We start from the raw sequence: 25,634 nt of genomic DNA, 5'->3' as shown, positions 1-25,634 counted from the left end.
TTTTCTTCCATCGCTGAACTTTCAATGAAACGTACATTGACCGTTGAGGGGATGGAAAACGATGAAGAGGAGGGGGTGAATTCACACAATACCCATATCCCGAAACCCCCCCCCCACCCACTTCTTCACTCCTGAATTTTGATGGCAACATGCAGTAATAGTTAACTTTTGTTACAAATCCGTGGTAATGAAAACTGAGGTAATTTACAGAAGTAATTAAAAAAGAAGAATTGAGAAGAGAAAAGAAATTAAAATATGTGAGAGATAATGAAGTTGAGAGACGAAATTGAGATGGGAGGAAAAAAGAAAAAGAAGAGGAAGAAGGAGAAGAAGAAGAAAGATGGCAAAGTAGCAATAATTAAATTTGAGACCACACACACATTCGTAACTCAATTCGTACATCAATAACTTCCCAAAGGAGACAATGATTGTAGTGGTCTTAATTCAATCAGTCAAATCTTATTTTAATTAACTTTTTCAATTTTGACGCCTGGTGACAAAATAATATCAATACTCTGTACGAACATATTCAGCTTATAGTAGTCACTTACTATTATTTCCATTATATAAGTTCTGAACTGTTTTGAATTTTTTTCAATTTATTCTCGCTTCTCCTTCTAGTTCTTCTTCTGCTTCTTCTTCTTCTTTTTCACCTTCATCTCTTCCTCCTCCTCCACCACCGCCACCACCACCTTTTCTTTTTCTTCTTCTTCTTCTTCTTCTTCTTCTTCTTCTTCTTCTTCTTCTTCTTCTTCTTCTTCTTCTTCTCCTTTTCATTTTTATTCAATTGACTACTCCTCTGCTGTTGTTCTTCAGGTTTGTTGGCATGTGTGTGTGTGTGTGTGTGTGTGTGTGTGTGTGTGTGTGTGTGTGTGTGTGTGTATATCGAGAATGACAGTGTTGTGATGACAAACAAGAGTGTGAATTGTTGTTGTTGTATAGGAAGGACAATGACCAGAATGACAATAATTCACCATCCTCATCATCATCATCAACAACATCATCATCATCAACATCATCATCATCACCTTCATTATCATAATAAGATATTATGGCAGTGGAGAAAGATAGGAGAACATCGTAGCCGATTCTCTGCCTCGCCACTAGCTTCTATAGAAGAGAGCTAATACCGGTATATCTGATGTAATATAAATATTGTTCATTCATGTTTAAAATAATCAATTATCCTTCTCTATCTCTACAACTTTGCCTGATCGTTTGTCAACAATCAAAAACATTATCAAGTGTAGGTAATTGATATAATTTCATTTTTTCAATTTATTCATAGACAATAAATACAATGCGGGCAAAAACAACAGGCATTTGCCCAAAACTGCTTTAAACCTTAATTTGGAATACACAGTCTAGAGGTTATGTAAATGATAACTTAATTCACACACTATTTTGAGTTCAAAAAATGTATGAACTACAATAATTTTGAATTTATCAGATTAATTAATTTTAAAATCTGTTGAAAATCCAAACAAAAATCTTCCTTCACAATCACAAAAAATATTAAAAATTTCACTTAAATTCCACAAATTATACTCATGTTAAAATTCTAAACGTTAATTAAAAATTCTAAATTATTAACAGAATATTTAATCTAAATTAATGAATGAATGGATGAACGAAGTTTTATCCTCAAAAAGCTCATACAAGAGAATGTAAAATACATGCAAAAAATAGATAGATAAAAATAGAAAAAATGCATAGATAATAACGTCTTCTGTGTGAACTTTTCAAGGTATAGGTCAACAGAAAATAGCTGAGAAGGTGTTTAGGACTCAGACAGGTCTGGACTACAAGTTACCATATTTGGCGCCAAAAATTATTCAATAGCACGTGTATTCAACACGTGATCAAAGGCCACCTGTTGCCTTTCGAGTTGAAATACTGATTCACAGCCATAATGGCTTCACTATTCATTTTAATTTATTGGATTCTAGTGAGGTCTGAATAATTACCCAAGTAATTTTCCCATTCACAACTGAATAATAGAATCTCATTCTTTGTGATAATTATTGTGTGTAATCTTTGAATTGTCGTGCTGTTGGTTGATTTCTTTTTCAAATTTCATACTTATAATGTACAGTAAAGTCATACTGTCTTCTGATAGTATGACTTATGACAAAGTGTTTCCTGAGATATAGTGATAATCTATTCATAAGAAAACACAAAGATATAATTTTATTAGTCAATCATTTATCTCTAATATAATACAGGATAGTCCAGGCAATGAATGCTCAAAAAAAGGTATAGAGGGAAATGTTTGGGAGACAATTTTTGACCCCACAGTTCCCCCCCTGAGGGGGTGAACATATCAAAAGTCCCACCCCTACCACCTGTGCCAAGGGGGTGGGGGTGGTTTAAAGGTACCATTTTTAGGTTTCTCACATAAAACTCATAAACTATGTATCTTAAGGACTTGACTGTCATAAAACAAATTAAAGCTTACATAATTATCTACAATATTCATTCCACAACTTTTTTCATGTCTCCTCAGGTTTTCGAGATATCCGCTCTTGAAGGTGTGGCATTTTTGAAAAAACATATTTTCCCTCAATTTTTTGCTATAACATTTTTCTATAACTTTTTGAATATCGATGGTAAAAATTCATGCTGATCATGAACTTAAAGAGAATCGAATTCTCTTCAATTTTATGTATAATTTCACAAGTTTACGCACATCCCCACGACTATTGCAGCAGCTTCAGTGTTGAGTGTGAGATCATCAGTTATGCAAAAATAGACCAATTGACAAAGGAATTTGGAGAGAATGTTTTGAACACAATTTTTGACTTTGCAGCTTTGTTAGGACCAGTTGGGGGGTGATCATATCAAAAGTCTCCATCCCTATCCGTTGTGCTAAACGTATGAGGGTGGTTTAAAAGTTGCATTTTTCAATGTTTTGCTTACACGCTCATATCTTGAGTAAAATGCGTTCAACCGACATGACTAGCTATTTAGAAATGGAGCTTGATGAATTGTCTACAATATTAAGTCTGTGGTGATTTGTGATATCTCCAACAGTTTTCGAGATATACGCTCTTAAAAGTGTAAAATTGTTAAAATAACAGCTTTTAATCCTATTTTTTGATGTTTCAGGACCAACAACTCTCCAACAATGCATCATAAAAATGGATACTCACCGTACATTTGTAGAGCTTTGTTTTCTCTTTAATTTGATGTATTATTTCACTACTTAGTGTTTTCCTTATATTGTTATAGCGGATTCAATGTGGGATCAAAAATTTTCTTTCAAACTTTTCCCTCTATAACACTTCGTTGACTGGGCTATATGTACAGTAAAGTCATACTGTCTTCTGATAGTATGACTTCTGACATAGTTTTTCCTGAGATAAGGTGATATCCATTCATAATTAAAACTCAAATATGTGGTTAATGGTCAATCATTTATCTCTAATATAATAAAGGAAAGAATCGGCTTACACAGGGATACGAAATTCACGAATGACGCATCATCACGTCTCAACTACTCAACTGATTAACTAGAAATCTTGCATATAGATTCTCAACTAACCGAGGATGGTTATAGGCCTATTTTGAATTCTTCAAGATTACAATTAGTCAAGTCTCAAATAAGACCCTTGCGGTGCACGGGTTACCTCCTATAGTGATGTCCACGTTATAATGGCAGTGGAGTAAAATAGGAGAAAAACTTTTCGGATCCTCTGTATTGTCAATGCCTTCTATAGACGGTAGCTGATACAGGTTTATTGATGTAATATTAACTGTTCATTCTCGTTCAAGATAATCAATCATATTTTATTAAGCAAGAAATTAAATTTTTCAACAATTTCATAATGAAATTATCATAACTAGTAGTTCTGTGAACAGTAGACCTAACACAGTATTCTCATCCACGAGTACCTGATCGAAACTATAGACATTATGGAAATACAGCAATAGACTGGCTTCTCCACACACATCTGTGTAATCACTTGTCAGCTAATTTATGATGAATAATTCTATAGTCTGATTTTACTCTAATATTGGCGTATGAAGGAAATTCCTTTTTCCTCTTATATTATCCTTGAAATGCAAAATTCCCAAAAACCTTGTATATACGTCGACGCGCAATTAAAAAAGGAACATACCTGTCAAATTTCAAGAAAATCTATTAGTCTACCGCGTTTCGCCGTAAATGCGCAACGTAAAAACATATAAGCATTTAAACTTTAAGAGAAATGCCAAACCGTCGACTTGAATCTTAGACCTCACTTCGCTCGGTCAATTAGAATGAAATATTTTGTTAATCAATTATTAATCCCACATTGTTAAAAGACGATCTGGCAACAGAGCAAAGCGAGAAAGAGATAGCGCTATCTGCATTGTTGAAGACAAGGATAGCAATACCATTGCTAATCAAACACTGTTATTATAATGTGGACCTCACTATAGTCTAGATAGTATTGAGCAAACTAAAAACATCACTTGAAGAAAGATAGTACAAAATTCAGAAGTGATAATGATTCTATACTCTATGGGAAAGATTGGAGAATTTGAAAAAGATTGGCTGAATCTTTAGGGAGAAAATTGGTAAAGATACGAAGATAAGAGAGTTCAAGAGAATTTTATAAATTTTGGCTGAATCAGTTGAGAGAATTGACAGAAAAAACGAAGATATTCACTCACATTAGTGGGAAAATATCCATTTATCAATAAATTCTAGTCTAAGCCAGTGAGAAATTTGAAATTGTAATCAATTCCAATTCAGTGAGGAAATTGAAAAAGATGCAACATGCAAAAAGAGAGATCAAAATAAGAGAGAAAAAAGTATCTGATCGAAAGCTTCCAGACTTTCAGACAAACATGAGATCAAATTTAATGAAGACGCTTTTTTCTCTCAGTGATAATTTTCACTTGAATCTGTCAGTATTGTTTGAATGGGCAGCATTGATGTTATTACTGAAGGAATACTGACAGTTCATTCTCACTAAGTGGAATTGGACAACATATCATTAACTTGGAAGCCAGTTTTCTGTAACTGATATTAATAAGCTGTTGACTGAATCTTGTCAATGCTGGATCCGGAAATGAATAAACACATTCCTGTCTACTCTCTCTCTTTTTTCCAATCTTCATTACACTCTATCTCCGTTTCTTTCTATTTAATTTTCCAGTATTCATTCCACTCTATCTCTGTTCATTCCTATCTAATTTCCCAGTCACTGTTTCTTTCTATTTATAAACATTGAATTATCTTCAAAGGCGCCAAAACCGTTTTGATGAGACATGAGAACAAGTGACAACTCGAATTTAAATATAAGTAGCAGGTAAATTGATAGTCTGTATCAACTGTTCATTCTTGTTTGAAATGACCAATAATATTCTATTCAACAAGAAAATACGTCTTCAATGATTAAATTATACATTTTCATAATAATTGGGATAATTAAGTGTCTTTTTACACTGTTGAAAAACGACCAGGCAATATTGAAGAGCTGGAGAAGGATAGCGCTATCTGCTTTGTTGAATGATAGACAAGGATAACAACATCAATGTTGATCAAATACTGCATAACGTTGTCCTCACTCAACTTAAAAATGTTGTTCTTTGTCTGAGGATTCTTCTCTTATTTTAAATCCTTCACCTTTGTTTTGCTCCTTGCCACGAAATTACGGCAACCCTAAGGCGTCTGGTCACATTTAAATTGAAGCAGATAAAAGGCTGCATGCAATTTATTCCAGCTTATAACAATCTAGTTTGAAAAGTTGAGATGCATGCATCGTGTTGAAAGCTAGAGGCAAGCAATGATGCATGCCTTTCCATAACATGTTATGCCCTTCATGGCTCCATATTATCGCCATATTATATAATAACATAAATATAATAACATAATAATATGGGACCGAACTTCGCTCTGGAGTACAAAAGCATAAAAAATCTATTACGAAAAAGAAATTATAATAACATTCATACAGAAATGTTCTATTTAATCACAGTGAATTGAGATTAATTTCCAGAGGAATGCAAAAATTCCCCTCACAATGGCCCAGTTGCACAAAAGCCGGTTGAATTTTAATTCTGATCAACTTCACGTAAACCAAATCAGAGAAGACCATTTCAGAAAGATGTATCTACTGGAATAAATATGGATTGAAAATAACCCGGCTTTTTTGCAACCGGCACTAAGTACCTGATTGAATGATCACAAAAGTTCAACAGCTGAGTCATGATTTTGACACAGTCCCACATACATGAATTCGCTCACTGACTTCCATCACCAACAGACGACGAGATAATTATTATCAGCTGTTTTACCAAGGATGAATAATAATTATCGTTTTAATGTCCTTCAGCGAGTTTTCCCAGGGATGAGACCCTAGGAGGTTCAGTATAAACCTTATAGTCCCGGTTTATATTATAAACTATGTTCTGAATTTCGTGAGAATCATTAGAACCGTTTTCGAGATCTGGTGAAATACAAACATCTAAACATTCAAACATCTAAGCATATAAACAGAAGTTGCTCGTTCAATATAGGATTGTACATTATAGACTTGGTGAATAATTGGTAAATAATATTCTGTAGTGAGCTCCACTCTCCACATTATAAAGTCAACAGCTGATTGGTGTTTCTATCCTTGTCTGTCATTCCACAAAGCAGATAACTCCATCCTTTTCGACCTCTGCAACGTTGTCACATAGTTTGTTGACTACGATGGAATAATGAAGATTCAGAATATTCTATTTTCTAAGTAGCTGTGGAGGTAATAGTTCATTTTCGAGTTCAAATGATCAGATTCATTTCAACCAATATAACACTACCATCTGGTTTCATCATGAATTTGTTAACGGTTTGTTACTGTACTTTATTTTCCTTCAATTTTTCATGTTTCTGTAACATTTTTGCTCTGAAAACTTTACCTAAGCTTACTGAAATTTTGAACAATTCAAAATAGGCCTATAACCATCCGGTAAATTAAGAATCTATATGCAAAACTTTAAGTTAAACAGTAGTTCAGACGTGATGATGTATGTGATTTCGTACTTTATTCTTGAATTTCCTATACCGTACGTGTATGAGCCAATTCTTTCCTCTATTATATTATAGATTGAAGAGGCAAGTTGAAAGGAATGTTGAAAGAGGAGTATTGAAAGTTGAACGGCAGCTGGAGGCGACTAATTGTTGTCAAGGTCGTGAGGCACAATAAAAGTTACGTGAATGCGATAGGTCAGGGAGTGATTCACTGTTTTATGCTTGTTTTAGAGCAGTTTAGATCCTGCATCCTGGAGAGTATCAAGGGCTTGCCTGCATCGGAACAGATTCCTGGGATAAATTATTGTAGAGCCCATCAACTGAATATCAGTTCTTATAACAAGAAAAAAAATGCTAAGTCCTGCATTATATTCATGATAATATCTAAATTGGAAATAGTTTATTTTATCCTGTTTCCACTTTTTGTGTATTTGAGAAGTTGATATTGTGTTAACTATTCATATTGAATGAAAAAGACTAAGAAATTGTCAAAAACCACAGATTTATTGATACTTAGAAAGACCGGTTTCGGTTATTAATTTTGTATCAAATCGTCCAAATATTTTGTAGGTTATGTCTATTTAAATTTCTACACCAAATCATCAATCTGAAACTACAAAACAGGATAATGTTGAATGAAAAAGACTAAGAAATTGTCAAAAACCACAGATTTATTGATACTTAGAAATACCGGTTTCGGTTATTACACCATTGTCATTCTCTGATAAACTAAAACTAAATACAAGAGCAGCAGAATTTATACTAGTAGGCGGCGAGTACTGCTGCTCTTCTGCTATTGTGCTGCTCTTGTATTTAGTTCTAGCACAGAATTAATAATAGCTAATTAATAATAATTATAGGAGTTTTCTCTGGTTCTAGTTTATCAGAGATTGACAATGATGTAATAACCGAAACCGGTCTTTCTAAGTATCAATAAATCTGTGGTTTTTGACAATTTCTTAGTCTTTTTCATTCAACATTATCCTGTTTTGTAGTTTCAGATTGATGATTTGGTGTAGAAATTGAAAAGGACATAACCTACAGAATATTTGGACGATTTGACACAAAATTAGAAAATAGAAGAAGTTCAGGATAATAGCCTGCTTTTACGTTTCCGACTACTGTATTGTTTGCTATTCGTTTTGTTAAAAAACGATGTGGCATCGTTTCAGAGCTAGATACCCCCATCTGCTTTGTCCAATGATAGACAAGGATAGCAGCACTCTAATCAAATGTTACCATTATAACGTGCACCACACTATAGTGACATATCATCGGATGTTTATCGTTAATTGCCAAATTCAACCCAAAAATAAAAATAAATAATTATAATAATTGAAAAGAACTGCTGTAATAAATATTGTTACAATGACCTCACAAACATTGACCTTTGTCTAGGGGATTTAAATTCATTTTGTCAGTATTGTTTGAATGGGAAACTGTGGTATTACTTATGGAGAATACTGACACTTAACGAGTGAATGCGTTGAGCACTTTCTTTGTCAATAAACTCTAGTCTGACCCATTGACCCAGTCATGACCGAAACACAATCATATTTTAATCTCTGCTGTTATACTTGGAGACATCTTTTCTGTCATACTTTTATAGAATCTTTAATTAAATAAATGACTAGAGCTGTGTTTACACCAAAGTTATCAACAAAATGTTAATAATTTAATCCTTATAGATTCTATTAGATTGAACATAACTTATCATACACATGATGTACATATGTGTTTATAAAGTTCCGTTCAATCTAATAGATTAAATCTATGATTCAGTTAAAGCTTTGACTGTGTAAACAGTCCTGAATATTAAAAGACTAGATATTGTCGAACCACAGTTTTGTTAAAAACCTATATACCGGTTTCGGTTGTTACACCATTATCAATCTCTGGTGAACTAAATTGAAGTAGAAAGCAGCCGTATTTATAATAATGATCGAGCACTGACATTGGTGGAAGCCATGACCTGTCAAGGTGAACGTCTGTCATTGGCCTAGACAAGCCCCTCCCCGATTAGCGGTTCATACGAACGTTACAAAATGGCGGCGATTTGAACAGCCAGAACAGAAATGAAAGATTATTAAATAACTACATATCAATAAATAAATATTTAACTGTAACCTCCACAACTACTGAATATAAATCAGATAGATCAGATATGCCGGTATCAGCTGTTTTCTAAAGAAGGCTGTGGCAAGGCAGAGAATCGGTAACGCTGTTTTCCTATCTTACTTCACTGCCATTATAACGTGGACCTCACTATAGCTAGGTGTTGACTTTCATCCAATCAATAAATTTATTGTAATACTAGTAGTTCTGTGAACAGTAGACTTCACGCAGTTTTCTCATCCACAAGTACCTAATTGAAACTATAGACCTTATGGAAATACAGGAATAGACTGGCTTCTCCACACATCTGTGAAATCACTTGTCAGCTGATTTATGATGAATAATATTCTATAGGCTGATTTTTACTCTAATATTGGCGTATGAAGGAGGAACTTTTTTCCTCTTATATTATCCTTGAAATGCAAAATTTCCAAAAACCTTGTACATATGTCGACGCGCATTTAAAAAAGGAACATACCTGTCAATTTCATGAAAATCTATTACCGCGTTTCGCCGTAAATGCGCAACATATAAACATTTAAACATTAAGAGAAATGCCAAACCGTCGACTTGAAACTTAGATCTCACTTCGCTCGGTCAATTAACTTTTTGTTCTTGTTTGAAATAATCAATGACATTTTATTCGTCAAGAAATATACTTTCAATGATAAAATCATAAATTTCCATAATTGAGATCAAATAATCATATTCCTACATTGTTAAAAAACGATCTAGCAACGTTGAGGAGCTTGAGAAGGATATCACTATCTGCTTTGTCGAATGGTAGACAAGGATAGCAACACCACTGTTAATCAATTACTGCCATTCTAACGTGCAGTCATAGACAGTATTGTAATTCCCATAGTTGCATCAGTGAACTGCTCTGAGAAGAACTAACCGATCTAAAAAAGAACAAACCTTGTTACACCAGTATTGTGAGTTGTGCCGCACTGTCATCTGTCAATGCAGCTTGGCCTACTCAGTGACCTACATATCGACTACAACTGGTCAACTAAGTCGTCTGTACCTGTAGGCCTACTGTATTCAGTTTATAATGATACAACTTGATACTTCATTTGATATCTACTTAAATTGTTACTTTTGTATTACAGTTGGAAATAACTGAGATATTGAAACTATCCAAATGCTAATGAATGAATAATTATTATCAAACGAAAATCCAAATTAAATGTTCTAATCTAAAACTTAGAATATACTAGAGCTCTCAGAACTCCTGATTTAAAATTGACATGTAACAAACTGAAATCTTTTCAAAACTCAATAATTTCAACAATAGTATATTTCGAACCTAGAGCAGAAAATGATATTTTTCCGGCTCGAAATCGGTTTTCAAGTCCGAGGCCGCAGGCCGAGGACTAGAAAAGATTGAGAGCCGGAAAAACATTTTTGCGTGTGGTGCGAACGCTATTTTTCGCCACACACAAAAATAAACAATATATATATGAGAATAGTTGTTTACTAAGCACTTCCGAAAGCAGAAGTGGAAGGTGATCTCTTCTCTTCTTAGGGTGCCTGTCCGTTACGAACGTTGGCGATCATTCTGGCTATTATTACTTTGTTGGTTGCGCTCCGGAACAATCGAATAGAGGTCTTTCCGAACCATGCTCTGAGGTTGGCCAACCAGGAAATTCTTCTCCTTCCTGGGGCTCTCCTGCCTTCTATTTTCCCTTGCAAGATGCTTTGCAATATTTCGTATCTCCCTTTATTGCGCATTATATGACCCAAATATTCAAGTTTTCGACATTTAATGTGGTTGACCAGTTCTGGGGCTGTATTCATCCTCCTTAGCACCTCATGGTTGGTAATTCTATCTGTCCAAGGAATCCTCAAGATTCTTCTAAACAGCCATAATTCAAATGCATTGAGCCTGGATACTGTGTCCTCCTTCAGGGTCCATGATTCTACACCATACAGAAGCACTGAATACACATAACATTTAAGGAGCCTTAGCTTTGTGCCTAGGGTGAGGTCATGGCTCCTGAAAACTGAACCCATTGTTAAAAAAGCACTCTTGGCTTTTCCAATCCGACATCTGATCTCCTGAGAATTGTCCCATAACTCATTGATCATAGTCCCCAGGTAGGTGTATTGTGAGACTCGTTCAATTCTTGTCTGGTTGATGTACAGGTTGACCCCTCCGATATTTTCTTTGCTTATGACCATGAACTTTGTCTTGTTAGTATTTATATCAAGGCCATAGACTTTACTTGTTTCTGTGATCCTATTCACTAAATTTTGCAGGCCATCCATTGAATCAGAGAACACTATGGTATCATCTGCATAACGTAAGTTGTTAAGTTTGACTCCATTCACTGAGATACCTTCATCTATGTCTCCAAGCACTTCCCCAAAAATGTGTTCTGAATACAGATTGAAAATAATTGGTGATAAGATGCAACCCTGCCTCACTCCACGCAGGATCTTCACCAGATCTGTATGCTCTCCATCCACTCTGAGGACCGCAGACTGATTCCAGTACAAGCTATCTATTATTCTCAGGTCTTTTCCGTCAATTCCAGTTTTTTCAGTACATCCATCATTTGCTCATGTCTAACACGGTCAAACGCTTTCAATAACACATGCAAAGACATTACAACCTACATCTCTGCATCTCTGAAACAAAACCTGCAAAGCAAACAAAGCCTCCCTTGTGCCCACAGCTTTCACAAAACCAAATTGATTTGGTGCAATTTGCTCCTCACATTTATGATAAATTCGTTTGTGAATTATTTTTAAAAACAATTTGAGCATGTGACTCATTGAACTGATAGTTCGATAGTCCTCACAAGATCTTGCACTTGACTTTTTCGGAATTGCAATGAACTCTGATTCTAGCCACTGTGTTGGAATTTGCCCAGTTGAGTATATGTTGTTAAAAATCTCTGTTAAAATCTTTAAATTCTCCTTGTCAAGTAACTTTAAAAACTCTGTTGGGAATTCATCTGGGCCTGTTGCTTTTCCATCCCTCATCTGTTTAATTGCTGAAGTTACCTCCTCCAAGAGAATTTTGGGTCCTGTGCTGTCTTCCATGGCAGGTTGTTGTACTCTGAGGTCATGGAATAAATCTTGCAGATATTGCTCCCAAACTTTCTTCTTATCTTCCTTACTTATGAGCAAAATACCATCCCCATCTGCTATTCGGCCAATATTACCATTCCGGAACTTCCCAGCCACCTCCCTCACCTTGCGATGGACATTAAAACTATCATATCTGCTTAGGTGGAACTCTATCTCCTGACACTGCTCAACCTTCTCCCTTTCCTTGGCTTCTCTTATCTTCTTTCTAATGATAATCTGTATTCTCCTGTATTCAATGAGATTGTCCTTGTGCCACTTCCTCTGTTCCATGAGTTCCAGTATTTCATCAGTCATCCATGATTTCCGTTTTCCTGAGTCCTTTTCCAGATATTGATCTTTTATAATCTTAACTTCTTCCTGCATGGTAGCAAGTCCTCCCTCTATACTCACCACATTTATATCACTTCTCAAATTTTCATTCAAGGCATTCTTCACCACTTGCTGTATGGCAGGATCTTTCAGTTTTCTAAGATCATAGCTCTTTACCTTCCGGGATGTAACCTTCTTCAATCTTATTTTGAACCTTCCAACCAAAGGGGTGTGGTCAGATTGTATATCTGCGCCTGGGTATGTTTTGACAGATAAACAACTGTTCCAAAATCTTCTATTAACCAGTAAAAAGTCTATCTGGTTTCTCACAATTCTTCCTGGTCTATCCATTGGAGATTTCCATGTGTACAACCTTCTTGGGTGGAGCTTGAACCAAGTGTTCATCACCACTAACTGGTTCGATTCAGCAAAAGTTTCCAAACTATCTCCACGAGCATTTCGATTTCCCAGCCCAAAAGGCCCCACGGAACTTGATGTTCTGCCTGATCCAAGTTTTGCATTAAAGTCGCCAATGACAATTGTCAAGTCTTGCTTCTTGAGTTTTCTCATTATTTCATTTATACTATTGTAAAACTCTTCGACTTCTTCATCCGTTCCATCAGTTGTTGGTGCATACACTTGAATGATATTTATGTTCACTGGTTTCGCTTTTAGTTGTACTAGTATCAATCTTGATGAGACTGGGATGACATTGTCTACACATTTCGCTACTCCTTTTGTCATTATGAAACATACTCTCAGTTCATGCTTGTCATTGTCTGTTCCAGAGAAGTAAACTTGATGATCTTGGATTTTTAGGGAACCGGAGCCTGGCCATCGCATTTCACATACTCCCATCACACTTAATTTCATGTGAGTCATCTCCTGTATCGCATTGTGAATTTTACCGCTCTGACTCATAGTTTTTACATTCCATGTGCCAATCCTGATCTCATTCTGGCACTTCAATCTCTCAGTTACACTTGAAACTGCTCCTCCCGGAGATCCGATTGAGGAGCTTACTCCGGAATTGAATTTCGCTGCAAGCATAGCCATTAGATTCTATTAGGACTTATCCTGTGTGGATCTTTAATGAGGTGCTCGTCCTTTCCTTTCTTCCTCATCTCTATGCCGTTGACCGCATTTTGCAGTTCATCCGCCTTCGGAGCCCGTTCCCAAACTCCAGGACAAAGGGGTGCCCTCTCTATTAGCTCGTCCGCCCGAAGCCGTTGGCCGCTAGAGTTACTCCTGATCACTTTGAAAGTGAAGAATTTAGGATAGATGAGAAATAATGAAAGATAAGCCCCATGCCCTTGAATGCTCAAGGGGTTTGGGGCTTGAAATGAAGAAGAGTTTGACCAGATGGTCAGATAGACAGACTGGAAAGAGAATGGCTCACAGCTAAGTCAATAGAAAATAGCCATTCTAGTATTTAACAGTTCCAAAGCATGAATAGGAGAAGAAGGGTGAGGGGAGAAGGGCTTTGTGAATTAATCCGATTTAGTTCTTCAAATCTTGGTCTCCATCCTGATTTGGATATCCAGGCGCACCGCTTGGAGGCTCTTCCAGCTTCATTAAAATGATGTTAAGGATGTTGTGTTGAAAGGTGATAGCTCTAGCAAATCTGAGGTAATCTGAGTATCAGGAAATTGTCCAAGTATTTTTTTTTTCTATTCTGATTTGTCTAAATAACCTAAAAGATGATGTTCAATTATGTAGGAGGTTGAGTTTATACTTTTTTATTCTTTCAAATGACAATAAGATGATATTATTATAAATGTTTTAATTATTGAATAATGAACACAAATAATGAAAAGTTTTTTGATCACCTTTCTTAGTTCCATGTTAGCGGCTGGAAAGGGTACTCTTTGCGGCCTAGGCCGGAAAGAAACCTGTTCTGACGTCAGACGAGAGTCGTCTGCAAACAATGTCTTTCAGATCTACGTAGGGACTGGAAAACAGCTACTTTCTACACAGTGTGGCGAAAAATTCAATTGAATCAAAATAATGAAACAGACACAGAAACAGTTTATGATTTGTAAAACAAATAATGAAGATTATGGAATAGTATCACAGTACCTATTCCATTCACATTTCCACTTCTACTTTTATTACGACCATTGGTTCAGAACTTCAATTTGATTTGCTTCCTTGAAACTCGAAAGCTATACAACTTGAGTTCAAAACAAACTCGACGTTTTCCCATATAATATACTAGCCGTCAGACTCGCTTCGCTCGCCATATCCGTCTAGCCTGGGGGCTCCGCCCCCTGGACCCCCGACTGGATCGTCCAAGAATGAGATCATTTTTCATTTAAGCATTTTTATCATATGCTAGGACAATCCAGTCGGGGGTCCAGACTAAACATCTGGCTAAACGGATATGGCGGGCGAAGCGAGCCTGACGGCTACTTATATAATATTCCCAGGAATAGCTCTGATTGAAGTAGTATTGCCCAATCAATTTTTCCGCGATACATACATTTCAATCTTCAACTTGGTGCCAACCTAACAAAGTCAACTCAACTTAATGCCAACCTGACAAAATTATTAATATAGTTGCCAGTTAACTGTTTCGAAAAGGTACTCTCTCTAGATTATAGTTGTATAGTAACATATGATATGGACATTTCAATTATAATTAAGAGATTGGGAGAAGAAGAATATACATGCTAAAAGACGAACTTTAAACCCTTAAACAACCCTTAGAGTTGAAATATTGCCAAAAGATTTCTTAGTGCGCCTCTAAAGGGCCAACTGAACATACCTACCAAATTAGAACGTTTTTGGTCCGGTAGATTTTTAGTTATGCGAGTGAGTGAGTGAGTGAGTCAGTCAGTGAGTGAGTGCTATTTCGCTTTTATATAAATATAGATATAGATAGGATATAATATAACGGCCGGCAGATTCGTCCGATCCAACGGCCGTACGGATCGGTTGAATACGGTTCCAGTGGACGGTTAGATTCAGGAAGAGTCGAAGATTTACGAAATATCATGGAATAGTATTACTTTCTTTGCACTTTATTCTAACTCTTAATACAACCCTTGGTTTGGAGTCGTATTGAGACTCAAAATATTTTCAATCAGAGTTTGAAACTCATTCATACTATTAAAAGTTCTCAAACTATAATGTAGATTCAGGAACAGTTGAAGATCTGCAACGTAAATATCGTTGATTTGTTTAATTTACAAAAATGAGTTTCAGTCATTCATACTAATCACAGTATCAGATTTGAACCATTGACAATCAGCAACAGTTAACGATTCTAAACGTTGAATAAATTTAATTTACAAAAATGAGTTTCAGTCATTCATACTAATCGCAGTATCAGATTTGAACCATTGAGAATCAGAAACAGTTAACGATTCTAAACGTTGATTTGTTTAATTCACAAAAATGAGTTTCAGTCATTCATACTAATCGCAGTATCAGATTTGAACCATTGCGAACCAGAAACAGTTAACGATTCTAAACGTGATTAGTTTAATTCACAAAAATGAGTTTCAATCATTCATACTAATCGCAGTATCAGATTTGAACCATTGACAATAAGAAACAGTTAACGATTCTAAACGTTGATTAGTTTAATTCACAAAAATGAGTTTATACTAATCGCAGTATCAGATTTGACCATTGAGAATCAGAAACACTTAACGATTCTAAACGATGATTAGTTTAATTCACAAAAATGAGATTTAGTCATTCATACTAATCACAGTATCAGATTTGAACCATTGACAATCAGAAACAGTTAACGATTCTAAACGTTGATTAGTTTCATTCACAAAAATGAGTTTCAGTCATTCATACTAATCTCAGTATCAGATTTGAACCATTGACAATCAGAAACAGTTAACGATTCGAAACAGAGATGTCGTTGACTCTTGTTCAATTCCAAACTCATTTAATTGAAGCAGGATGCCAGGATGCTGTACCGTATTAATTCCTCTCAGATTACCCACAATCCACTAACTACCGCAAATTTACAGTACAAATTTACAGGAAGTAATACTCATTAAATTTCATTCAGGTGAGAAAATTCCATTGTTACATTTTTTGTCAGTACTGTACTCGCTTTTCAATCCGGACATTCACTTCACATTGTCAGCGTTGGTTAAATGGGAGGCATCCATGTTATCTATATGATATAACTAGCAGGTAACCCGTGCTCCGCAAGGATCTAATAAAAGACTTGACAAACTGAAGTCTTGGAAAGTTTACAATTTTCCTATAATAATCCTCAGTGAATCGATAATATGCGAAATTTCAAGTTACTCAGTCAATTAATACCATTATAACGTGTACGGTGAACCTCACTTTATGAATTATAGTGCATCACTGAATCTGATTTCACTTTAAACTGATAGATTGTAGAATTGATGGTGATGTTGTGAAATCTCTCCATAATAAGAAAACAAAGAAATTGTCCAATTTCACTAAAAATTTATTAAAAACTTTAAAACAGAACCATGGTTTCACGTAGTTAACCAACGCATCATCAGCTGTACTTTCCTCAGTACAGCCTATGATGCGTTGGTTAACTACGTGAAACCATGGTTCTGTTTTAAAGTTTTTAATAGATTTTTAGTGAAATTTGACAATTTCTTTGTTTTCTTATTATGATAGATTGTATTGGACCACAAGAAGCTTCCTTTCATTCCTTATAAATAACATCATGCTTGTACCCATTCGATCAATGCTCTCAGTACAAAATGAATCCCACTATGATGGCCCTCTCCACACTGGTCAGCTGCATTCTTGCACGTAGCATTTCTCTGAAATTACAATGTGAAACAGGCCAACTGTGCAGTGTGTAGTGTGTAGTGGTCTTAAGTGACCAGTGTGTAGTGGCCTTAGACCAGCGATTAGTTGCGCACAAAAATAGTTTGGCGTACGAATTATCCAGAGTTCGGATTGATTATACGGTGTAAGAAAAGAAAAGGATAACATCTGTTAGATAACGGGGCTATCTGATGAGGAAGTGGATTGGAGATCTAGGATTTAGTTGTTAAAAAGAGACTAAGATTCAGTTGTTATAGATATTGATTGATTGATTGAGTACTTTATTTATGTAGATTACAATATATACTGGCTTATACACTTATATACAATAGCTTAAAATACAGCAAAATTATAGATGAATTTACATAATATAGACTGAGAAAATAATTATTGAACTGTATATGATATGAAAAAGCAATTTGTAATATAATAACTATAGATAATAATCATATTGTATGCATCTACATAAATGGCGGAGCTTTGGACATATCAATAGAGATAGATATGAGATCTTTTGTAAGATATGAGAGAGTTTTGTAATGAACATGGATAAATTGAGTATTATATTTGATAAATTCTGTGGGTAGATGACACAAGTTTATAAGTCACATTTTTGACCATATTGAGTTATGCATATATGGTTGTGTCAGAAAAATTAGATCTATAAGATGGTATAACTAAATATGTGTACCTTTTTAAATAGCTGAGATATAGGCCTTGCTTAAGCCTGATAGTGCATTTTCTTCCAAAACCCAAGTTGACAAATATTGATAAGTACATATATCTCAACACTCTTCTACCGGTTTGTATTATAATCCAATTATCAAAAGATGACAAAATTTGATAAGTGTATGTACTGATAGGCTATTATAAAATCTGAAAATCAAAACCCATATTGAGAACTACAAACCCAACAACTTTGCAAACAGTTCAAGTTGGTTAACTTGATCAATACTTGTAAATAATATCAATTAATTTTAAAAAATATATTCAAATTTCTATAAAATCGATTTTAAGATATTCCCTATACTGTTACATTGTGATTTGAAACATTTGGCAGATGGCAAAACAGGATATCTCTGACATCACTTGCAAAAATTCTCAATAGTTAATTTAAATAAATTGTTTTATCCTTGATATTTTCTATTTAAATAGTCGAGGATCAGCTGATTATATTAGTGTAAAATGGGTAAGAAAAAAATTATTAGATAATGTTTGCAGCTATGCCAAACTTTCAAATTGCTCTCCTGAAAAGTTTACAAATCATGACTTATCAGCTTGTGTCATCTAACCACAGAATTATGAACCTGATAATTCAATTATATGCTATAATAATAATTATTTCTCTGGTCGAGGGTACAAAACGATCAGAGGAGTTTATTCAAAATATAGACATGATTACAAAAAGCAATAAGCTACAATTATTTACAAAGTATTAATACAATATTGGTTGATATTGGTTACATTATATAATATAATAAAGTGAAGAATTTGCTTATACACGTACGGGATAAGAAGTTTACGCATCATCACGTCTGAACTACTCCACTGATTCACTTGAAAATATATACTAATTTTACCGAGGATGGTTATAGGCTTCTTGTGTAGTTGAGAAGTTGATATTGTGGTAATTATTCCTATTGAATGAAAAAGACTAAGAAATTATAAAAAAAACACAGAATTGATACTTAGAAAGACCGGTTTCGGTTATTACACCATTGTCAATCTCTGATAAACTAAAGATGGCTATAGGCTCATTTTAAATTCTTCAAGATTTCAGTAGGTCAAGTTTCGACGTACGTCAATTTTTGATTAGACCCGTGACGAATCTTGAAGCATTTGAAATAGGCCTATAAGCATCATCGGTGAATTGACAATCTATGACATAATAATAAAAAGGTCTCAATTCACTGACACGTATTATTTGTGTAAGTATGTTCCTTGTAGGAGTATAGAATAGTAGGAGTAGAGACCCTTAGCGTTTCTCTTTCTGTGCTACTGAACAGTAAATATTGTTGAACGGAGTAAATACTCCAAGTATATGTAAATCCTCCACAAGTTTATTATTTACTAGAGTACTTTTCCCAGAGACATGCGGAAATACAATAAACAAACAATTCTCTCCACCAGGAACTCAACATTAAAATATCGACATTGTGACTACCAGTGCTACATAAAAATCAAATAAGGATGCATGTACTCAAACAAATAATTACAGCCAATTGATAATAATTCCATACCATTCCATCATCGCTTTGTGACCTCAACAAAAAATAAAACTATGATTTTGCAGTTTACAATCGTTTGTTTGTCAAGGTCGTAACAAAAATGACAATTTGATGTGTTCACTTGGACAATAACTGTACTGGAGTCATTGTAAATTGACAGTAATGTTCCGAAACTGGTTTGGAATCGTTGAAAGTTGTCCGCATTTTATAGCTGTCTATAGAACAATAGCTGGATGGGCAATTGTGTTGCATAATATTAAACGCGACAATTATCATCCAATTGCAGAGTTCAGTTATAGAGAAAAGATAGCATAAGAAGATATATTCCATGGTATAGGTCGTTTATGTTCCAAATTTGAAGCTGATTTTTTACATTCCTTGCCCTATTACCATAGGTAAGGAAAGTATTGCTTTCCGAAACAAATTAAGATACCCCAATTTCCAATTTCTATACGTTTCAAGGTCCCCTGAGTCCAAAAAAGTGGTTTTTGGGTATTGGTCTGTATGTGTGTCTGTGTGTGAGTGAGTGTGTGTTTGTGTGTGTGTGTGTGTGTGTGTGTGTGTGTGTGTGTGGTGTGTGTGTGTGTGTGTGTGGTGTGTGTGTGTGTGTGTGTGTGTGTGTGTGTGTAAGTGTGTTTGTGTATGAGTGTATGTGCGTCTGTGTACACGATATCTCATCTCCCAATTAAAGAATGACTTGAAATTTGGAAATTAAGGTCCTTTACAGTATAAGGATCCGACACGAACAATTTCGATCGAATACAATTCAAGATGGCGGCCAAAATGGCGAAAGTGTTGTCAAAAACAGGGTTTTTCGCGATTTTCTCGAAACCGTTTCAACGATTTTGATCAAATTTATACCTGAAATAGTCATTGATAAGCTCTATCAACTGTATAAGTCCTATATCTGTAAAAATTCCTGGAGCTCCCCCCATCTATGCAAAGTTCGATTTTAGATTCTCATTAGCAGCCTTCATATGGAATTTAAAAAAAAATCCAAGTGGAAAAGATTGAGCATAAAAATCTCTACAATTAATGTTCAGTAACATTCCACCTAAAATTAAAAATGAGCTCGAAATTCGAGACAATGTGATTATCCAATTGCAAACTGTTGATTCTATTAAAAATGATTCACTATGAAGAGATAGCAGATCTCGTGTGTCTTCAGCGTTATTGCCCTGTCACCAGCTGGCTCGAATATGAATAGTAGACTTGAGATGCGCGGGAACACTAGCGTCAGGTGATCGAAAATTGATCACGGCAAGGAAAGTTGTGTGAGTGCGCCACACTAGATTTTTACTCTAATATTGGCGTATGCAGGAGGCTCCTTTTTCCTTTTATATTATCCTTGAAATGCAAAATTTCCAAAAATTGTATATACGTCGACGCGCAATTTAAAGAGGAACATACCTGTAAAATGTCATGAAAATCAATTACCGCGTTTCGCCGTAAATGCGCAACATAAAAACAACCAAACATTTAAACATTGAGAGAAATAATGCCAAACCGTCGACTTGAATCTTAGACCTCACTTCACTCGGTCAATGAATGAAGAATCTATTTCTTTCTATTCATTTACCTACTTCTATTCATCTACTTATTTCTATCTATTTATTTCTCTATAAGAAACCATCAGCTCACTTCCTAGTACAGCTAGCTCCAATCTTGAGATTCATTCACTTTTCAAGCACAAAAATGTCCGTTCACTTCCTAATTCAAGTGAAAGTGTGTGAGCCTTCCTTTCAGAACACTTTTTCTTTTATCTTCCAAAAAAAGTGCATTCACCACTAACAACGACTGAGAAACGTTTTTTTAGTGCATTAATGATGCACCGGTTAATGGTTTAACCGATACAGTCGGCCACTTGGGACTTTCTCTGAAGGTGACCTTGAGATCATTTCAAGGTCGAATGAGAGATGATGATATGATAATCGACATAATTTCATGTCAAAAGTCTCTCATCCGGGACTATCTGGCTATCTGGTACTTTCTTTCCTTACTTTTCACTTGTTCTTGTTGTTGTAGTTGTTTCTTCTTCTTCTTCTTCTTCTTCTTCTTCTTCTTCAACTGCTCCTGCTTCCCTATCTTCGTCTTCTTCTCCCACTTACTTCAAATTCTAGTATTTCCTGCAACTTTGCAACTTCTTTTTCACTTTCCTTGCCCTATTACCATAGGTAAGGAGAGTATTGCTTTCCAAAAAAAATTAAGGTACCCTTATTTCATGTTTTCTATACGTTTCAAGGTCCCCTGAGTCCAAAAAAATTATATTTGGGGTTGGTCTGTGTGTGTGTGTTGTGTGTGTGTGTGGTGTGTGTGTGTGTGTGTGTGTGTGTGTGTGTGTGTGTGTGTGTGGTGTGTGTTGTGTGTGTGTGTGTGTGTGTGGTGTGTATGTATGTATGAGTGTATGTGCGTCTGTGTACACGATATCTTATCTCCCAATTAACGGAATGACTTGAAATTTGGAACTTAAGGTTCTTACAATATAAGGATCCGACACGAACAATTTCGATCAAATGCGATTCAAGATGGCGGCTAAAATGACGAAAATGTTGTCAAAAACAGGGTTTTTCGCGATTTTCTCGAGAACGGCTCCAACGATTCTGCTTAAAGTTATACCTGAAATAGTCAACGATAAGCTCTATCAACTGTCGCAAGTCGCATATCTGTAAAAATTTCAGGAGCTCCGCCCCATATATGCAAAGTTTGATTTCAGATTCTCGATTATCAGGCTTCAGATACAATTTAACAAAAAAATTCAAGTGGAAAAGATTCAGCATGAAAATCTCTACAATTAATGTCCAGTAACATTTTCACCTAGAATTAAAATAAGCTAGAAATTCGAGAAAATGTGATTATCCAATTGCAAACTGTTGGCAACTGTTGATCTATTAAATGATTCACTACAAAGAGATAGCAGACCTCGTGTCTCCAGCGTTATTGCCCTGTCACCAGCTGGCTCAAATCTTTGAATAGTAGAATTGAAATTGAAATGCGCGGGAACACTAGCGTCAGTGATCAATTTTCATAAAGGCAAGGAAAGTTGTGTGAGTGCGCCACACCAGATTTTTTCTTTTCTCAACAGTCTTTGTGCCTGTTGTACAAAACCAGGATAAATTTTAATCGTGATTAATTCCACGAGAACAAATCAGGGAAGCCGTCTTTTCAAAAAACCCTCTCATTAGTTCTCATCCAATTAATCACGGTTAAAATTTAACCGAGCCTTCAGTAGTCAACTTCCAAATTCTGTCTTTTTCTTGACTTGGTAATATTACTGCCTGTTATATTTTAGATCCACGTTTATAGTTTCTCATCATTTGTATTCTTTCATGGTTTAATCAAATCCAAATATTTTTGTTAGTATAACCATAGATAAAAGATATCTTTTCTATATCTTTCCAACTTTTCTCCATAGTATGACCATAGAGAAACGATAGCATAAGTATCTACTACGCCCATGGTATAGGACATTATGTCGCAACTTTTACTGTTATCTCAAGCTGATAGTCCACGTAGTTCTTTCCCGTGAAGCTGTGTGACACTGGTAGTATCTCATATTGTGCCGTTCATACACTCTCACCCCAACAAAACAGTAAAAATCGACAATAATCGGCTTGAGATAACAGTAAAAGTTGCAACATAAACGCCCTATACCATGGGATATCTACTTACGCTATTGTTTCTCTATGGTATAACCATGGATAAAAGATATCTTTTCTACATCTTTCTAATTTTTCTCCATAGTATGTCTTTGTCATAATATGCAGTATTTTGACCTTATCAGTAGTGTGATGATATCCAGCTGATTATAGCCTTGTAATTTTCCAGCTTTTCTAAATTTAAGATACTTTTATAATTTTACTGCTTTTCTGAATTTGTGATACTTTTAAATCTTCCTAAATTTATGGAATATACTCAATTGAACAGGCCTCGTAATTCGCTATGATACACCGCGAAACTGTAAGCGACCTACATAACAATATAGTTATATAAGTGACCAGGATTTAGCGAAGAGTCTGGTCAAGGCCTACAGGTTAGAAAGAGAGAGAAGAGGTTTATGGCACACAGGTTAGAAAGAGATGGACTATGCTTCTCAGTAGCTGCATCACAATCTGTGGAACTTGGAGCTCGGACTCAAGACCTTACTTCAGAACAGAAGATCAGACAATCAAATAAATTAGACAATAAGATCAGACAATGAATAAATGAGCAGGAGAAAAAGACAACATAAGAATTTACAGGGTAAGAGAAAAAAGAATGAGGGGAAGAAAGGTAGGTGGAGAAAGCGGAGGAAAACATAGATGAACGATAAAGGAGATAAATTGGAGAGAATGAATTACTTTTGTATCCCTAAAATCAGACCATTAAGGAGAAGAAGAAATTCAGGAATACAGGAATAGAAGAAATTAATGAGAATTATCAAATGAATAATACTAGACTAATAAAAACGAGATAATAAATAGATACGAAATAATAAAAATCTGGTGTGGCGCACTCACACAACTTTCCTTGCCGTTATGAAAATTGATCACCTGACGCTAGTGTTCCGCGCATTTCAATTTCAATTCTACTATTCAAAGATTTGAGCCAGCTGGTGACAGGGCAATAACGCTGGAGACACACGAGGTCTGCTATCTTTGTAGTGAATCATTTATAGAATCAACAGTTGCCAACAGTTTGCAATTGGATAATCACATTCTTTTCTAGAATTTTTAGCTTATTTTTAATTCTAGGTGAAAATGTTACTAGAAATTAATTGTAGAGATTTCATGCTGAATCTTTTCCACTTGAATTTTTGTTTAAATTGTATCTGAAGCCTGATAATCGAGAATCTGAAATCAAACTTTGCATATATGGGGCGGAGCTCCTGAAATTTTTACAGATATGCGACTTGTGACAGTTGATAGAGCTTATCGTTGACTATTCCAGGTATAACTTTAAGCAAATCGTTGGAGCCGTTCTCGAGAAAATCGCAAAAAACCCTGTTTTTGACAACATTTTCGTCATTTTAGCTGCCATCTTGAATCGCATTTGATCGAAATTGTTCGTGTCGGATCCTTATAGTGAAAGGACCTTAAGTTCCAAATTTCAAGTCATTCCGTTAATTGGGAGATGAGATCGTGTACACAGACGCACATACACGCATACACCCACACACACACACACACAACAACAAACACACACACACACACACCACACACACATACAGACCAATAACTAAAAACCACTTTTTTGGACTCAGGGGACCTTGAAACGTATAGAAATTTGGGTACCTTAATTTTTTTCGGAAAGCAATACTTTCCTTACCTATGGTAATAGGGCAAGGAAAGTAAAAACGAGACTAGATACAATTTTGGATGGTTACTACATCTGTATTTACAATGTAGTAGATACAACACCGGTATCAGATATATTCTACGAAGGCAGTGACAAGGCAGAGAATTGGCAACGCTGTTCGTCTATCTATCTTTGACCACTGCCATTTTAACGTGGACCTCATTTTAGTAAACACCACTCAGGAAAATCAAATAGTTATTGTATATCTAGAGTGAAAAGTACGACTTTTTCTCCCTGTGGGAAAAAGTATGAAGCCCGAGACGAAGCCGAGGGCAGCAATTTTCCTGAGGAGAAAAAGTATTTTTCGATCGTGATGTACACAACATTTTTCCTCCATCTACATTTTTTTATAAAACTGCAAATAAAATCATTCCAATAACTTACGTATTGGTGACAATGATTCCTAAAAACATAACCTAAATCTAAAACCTAAAAACCACCGGTCGTCTGATTGGCACTGCGCTGATTGTGCTATCTATCGCAAAAGTTGTAACAATTATATCAGCTGGGCAGCTACAAAAAATGGCTGACTCCAGATCACGCGTTCAGATTTGAATTGCAGATCAAAAATATTTGTTGGCTGGTATTTTGAATAGAATAAATATTTTAAAATTGTATAATTTTTATCGTCTACTAATATAAGAATATAATAATTATCATACAAACATATATTTCATGAGTTGATCAAATTTCTGTTTCGGTATTGATTCAGTTGACTCAATGACAGACACCTCTATTATGCTTTCTCATCTGAGCTT

General features: G+C 35.3%; 1 protein-coding gene across 1 annotated transcript in view; it reads right to left on the bottom strand.

Moving 5' to 3' along the window:
* The window catches only part of LOC120352867 (craniofacial development protein 2-like), a 36,215-nt gene extending 22,630 nt beyond the window's left edge, over positions 1-13,585 (bottom strand). Inside the window, exon 1 of the mRNA XM_039435177.1 lies at positions 12,134-13,585. Within this exon, the coding sequence (XP_039291111.1) occupies positions 12,134-13,585 (1,452 nt within the window). The remainder of the gene's footprint in view (positions 1-12,133) is intronic.
* Positions 13,586-25,634: the final 12,049 nt, after the last annotated feature.

Source organism: Nilaparvata lugens, chromosome 8, assembly GCF_014356525.2.
Source record: "Nilaparvata lugens isolate BPH chromosome 8, ASM1435652v1, whole genome shotgun sequence".
Lineage (NCBI taxonomy): Eukaryota > Metazoa > Arthropoda > Insecta > Hemiptera > Delphacidae > Nilaparvata > Nilaparvata lugens.
The sequence above is the reverse complement of the archived record's forward strand: the minus strand, read 5'-3'. Positions and strand labels throughout refer to the sequence as shown.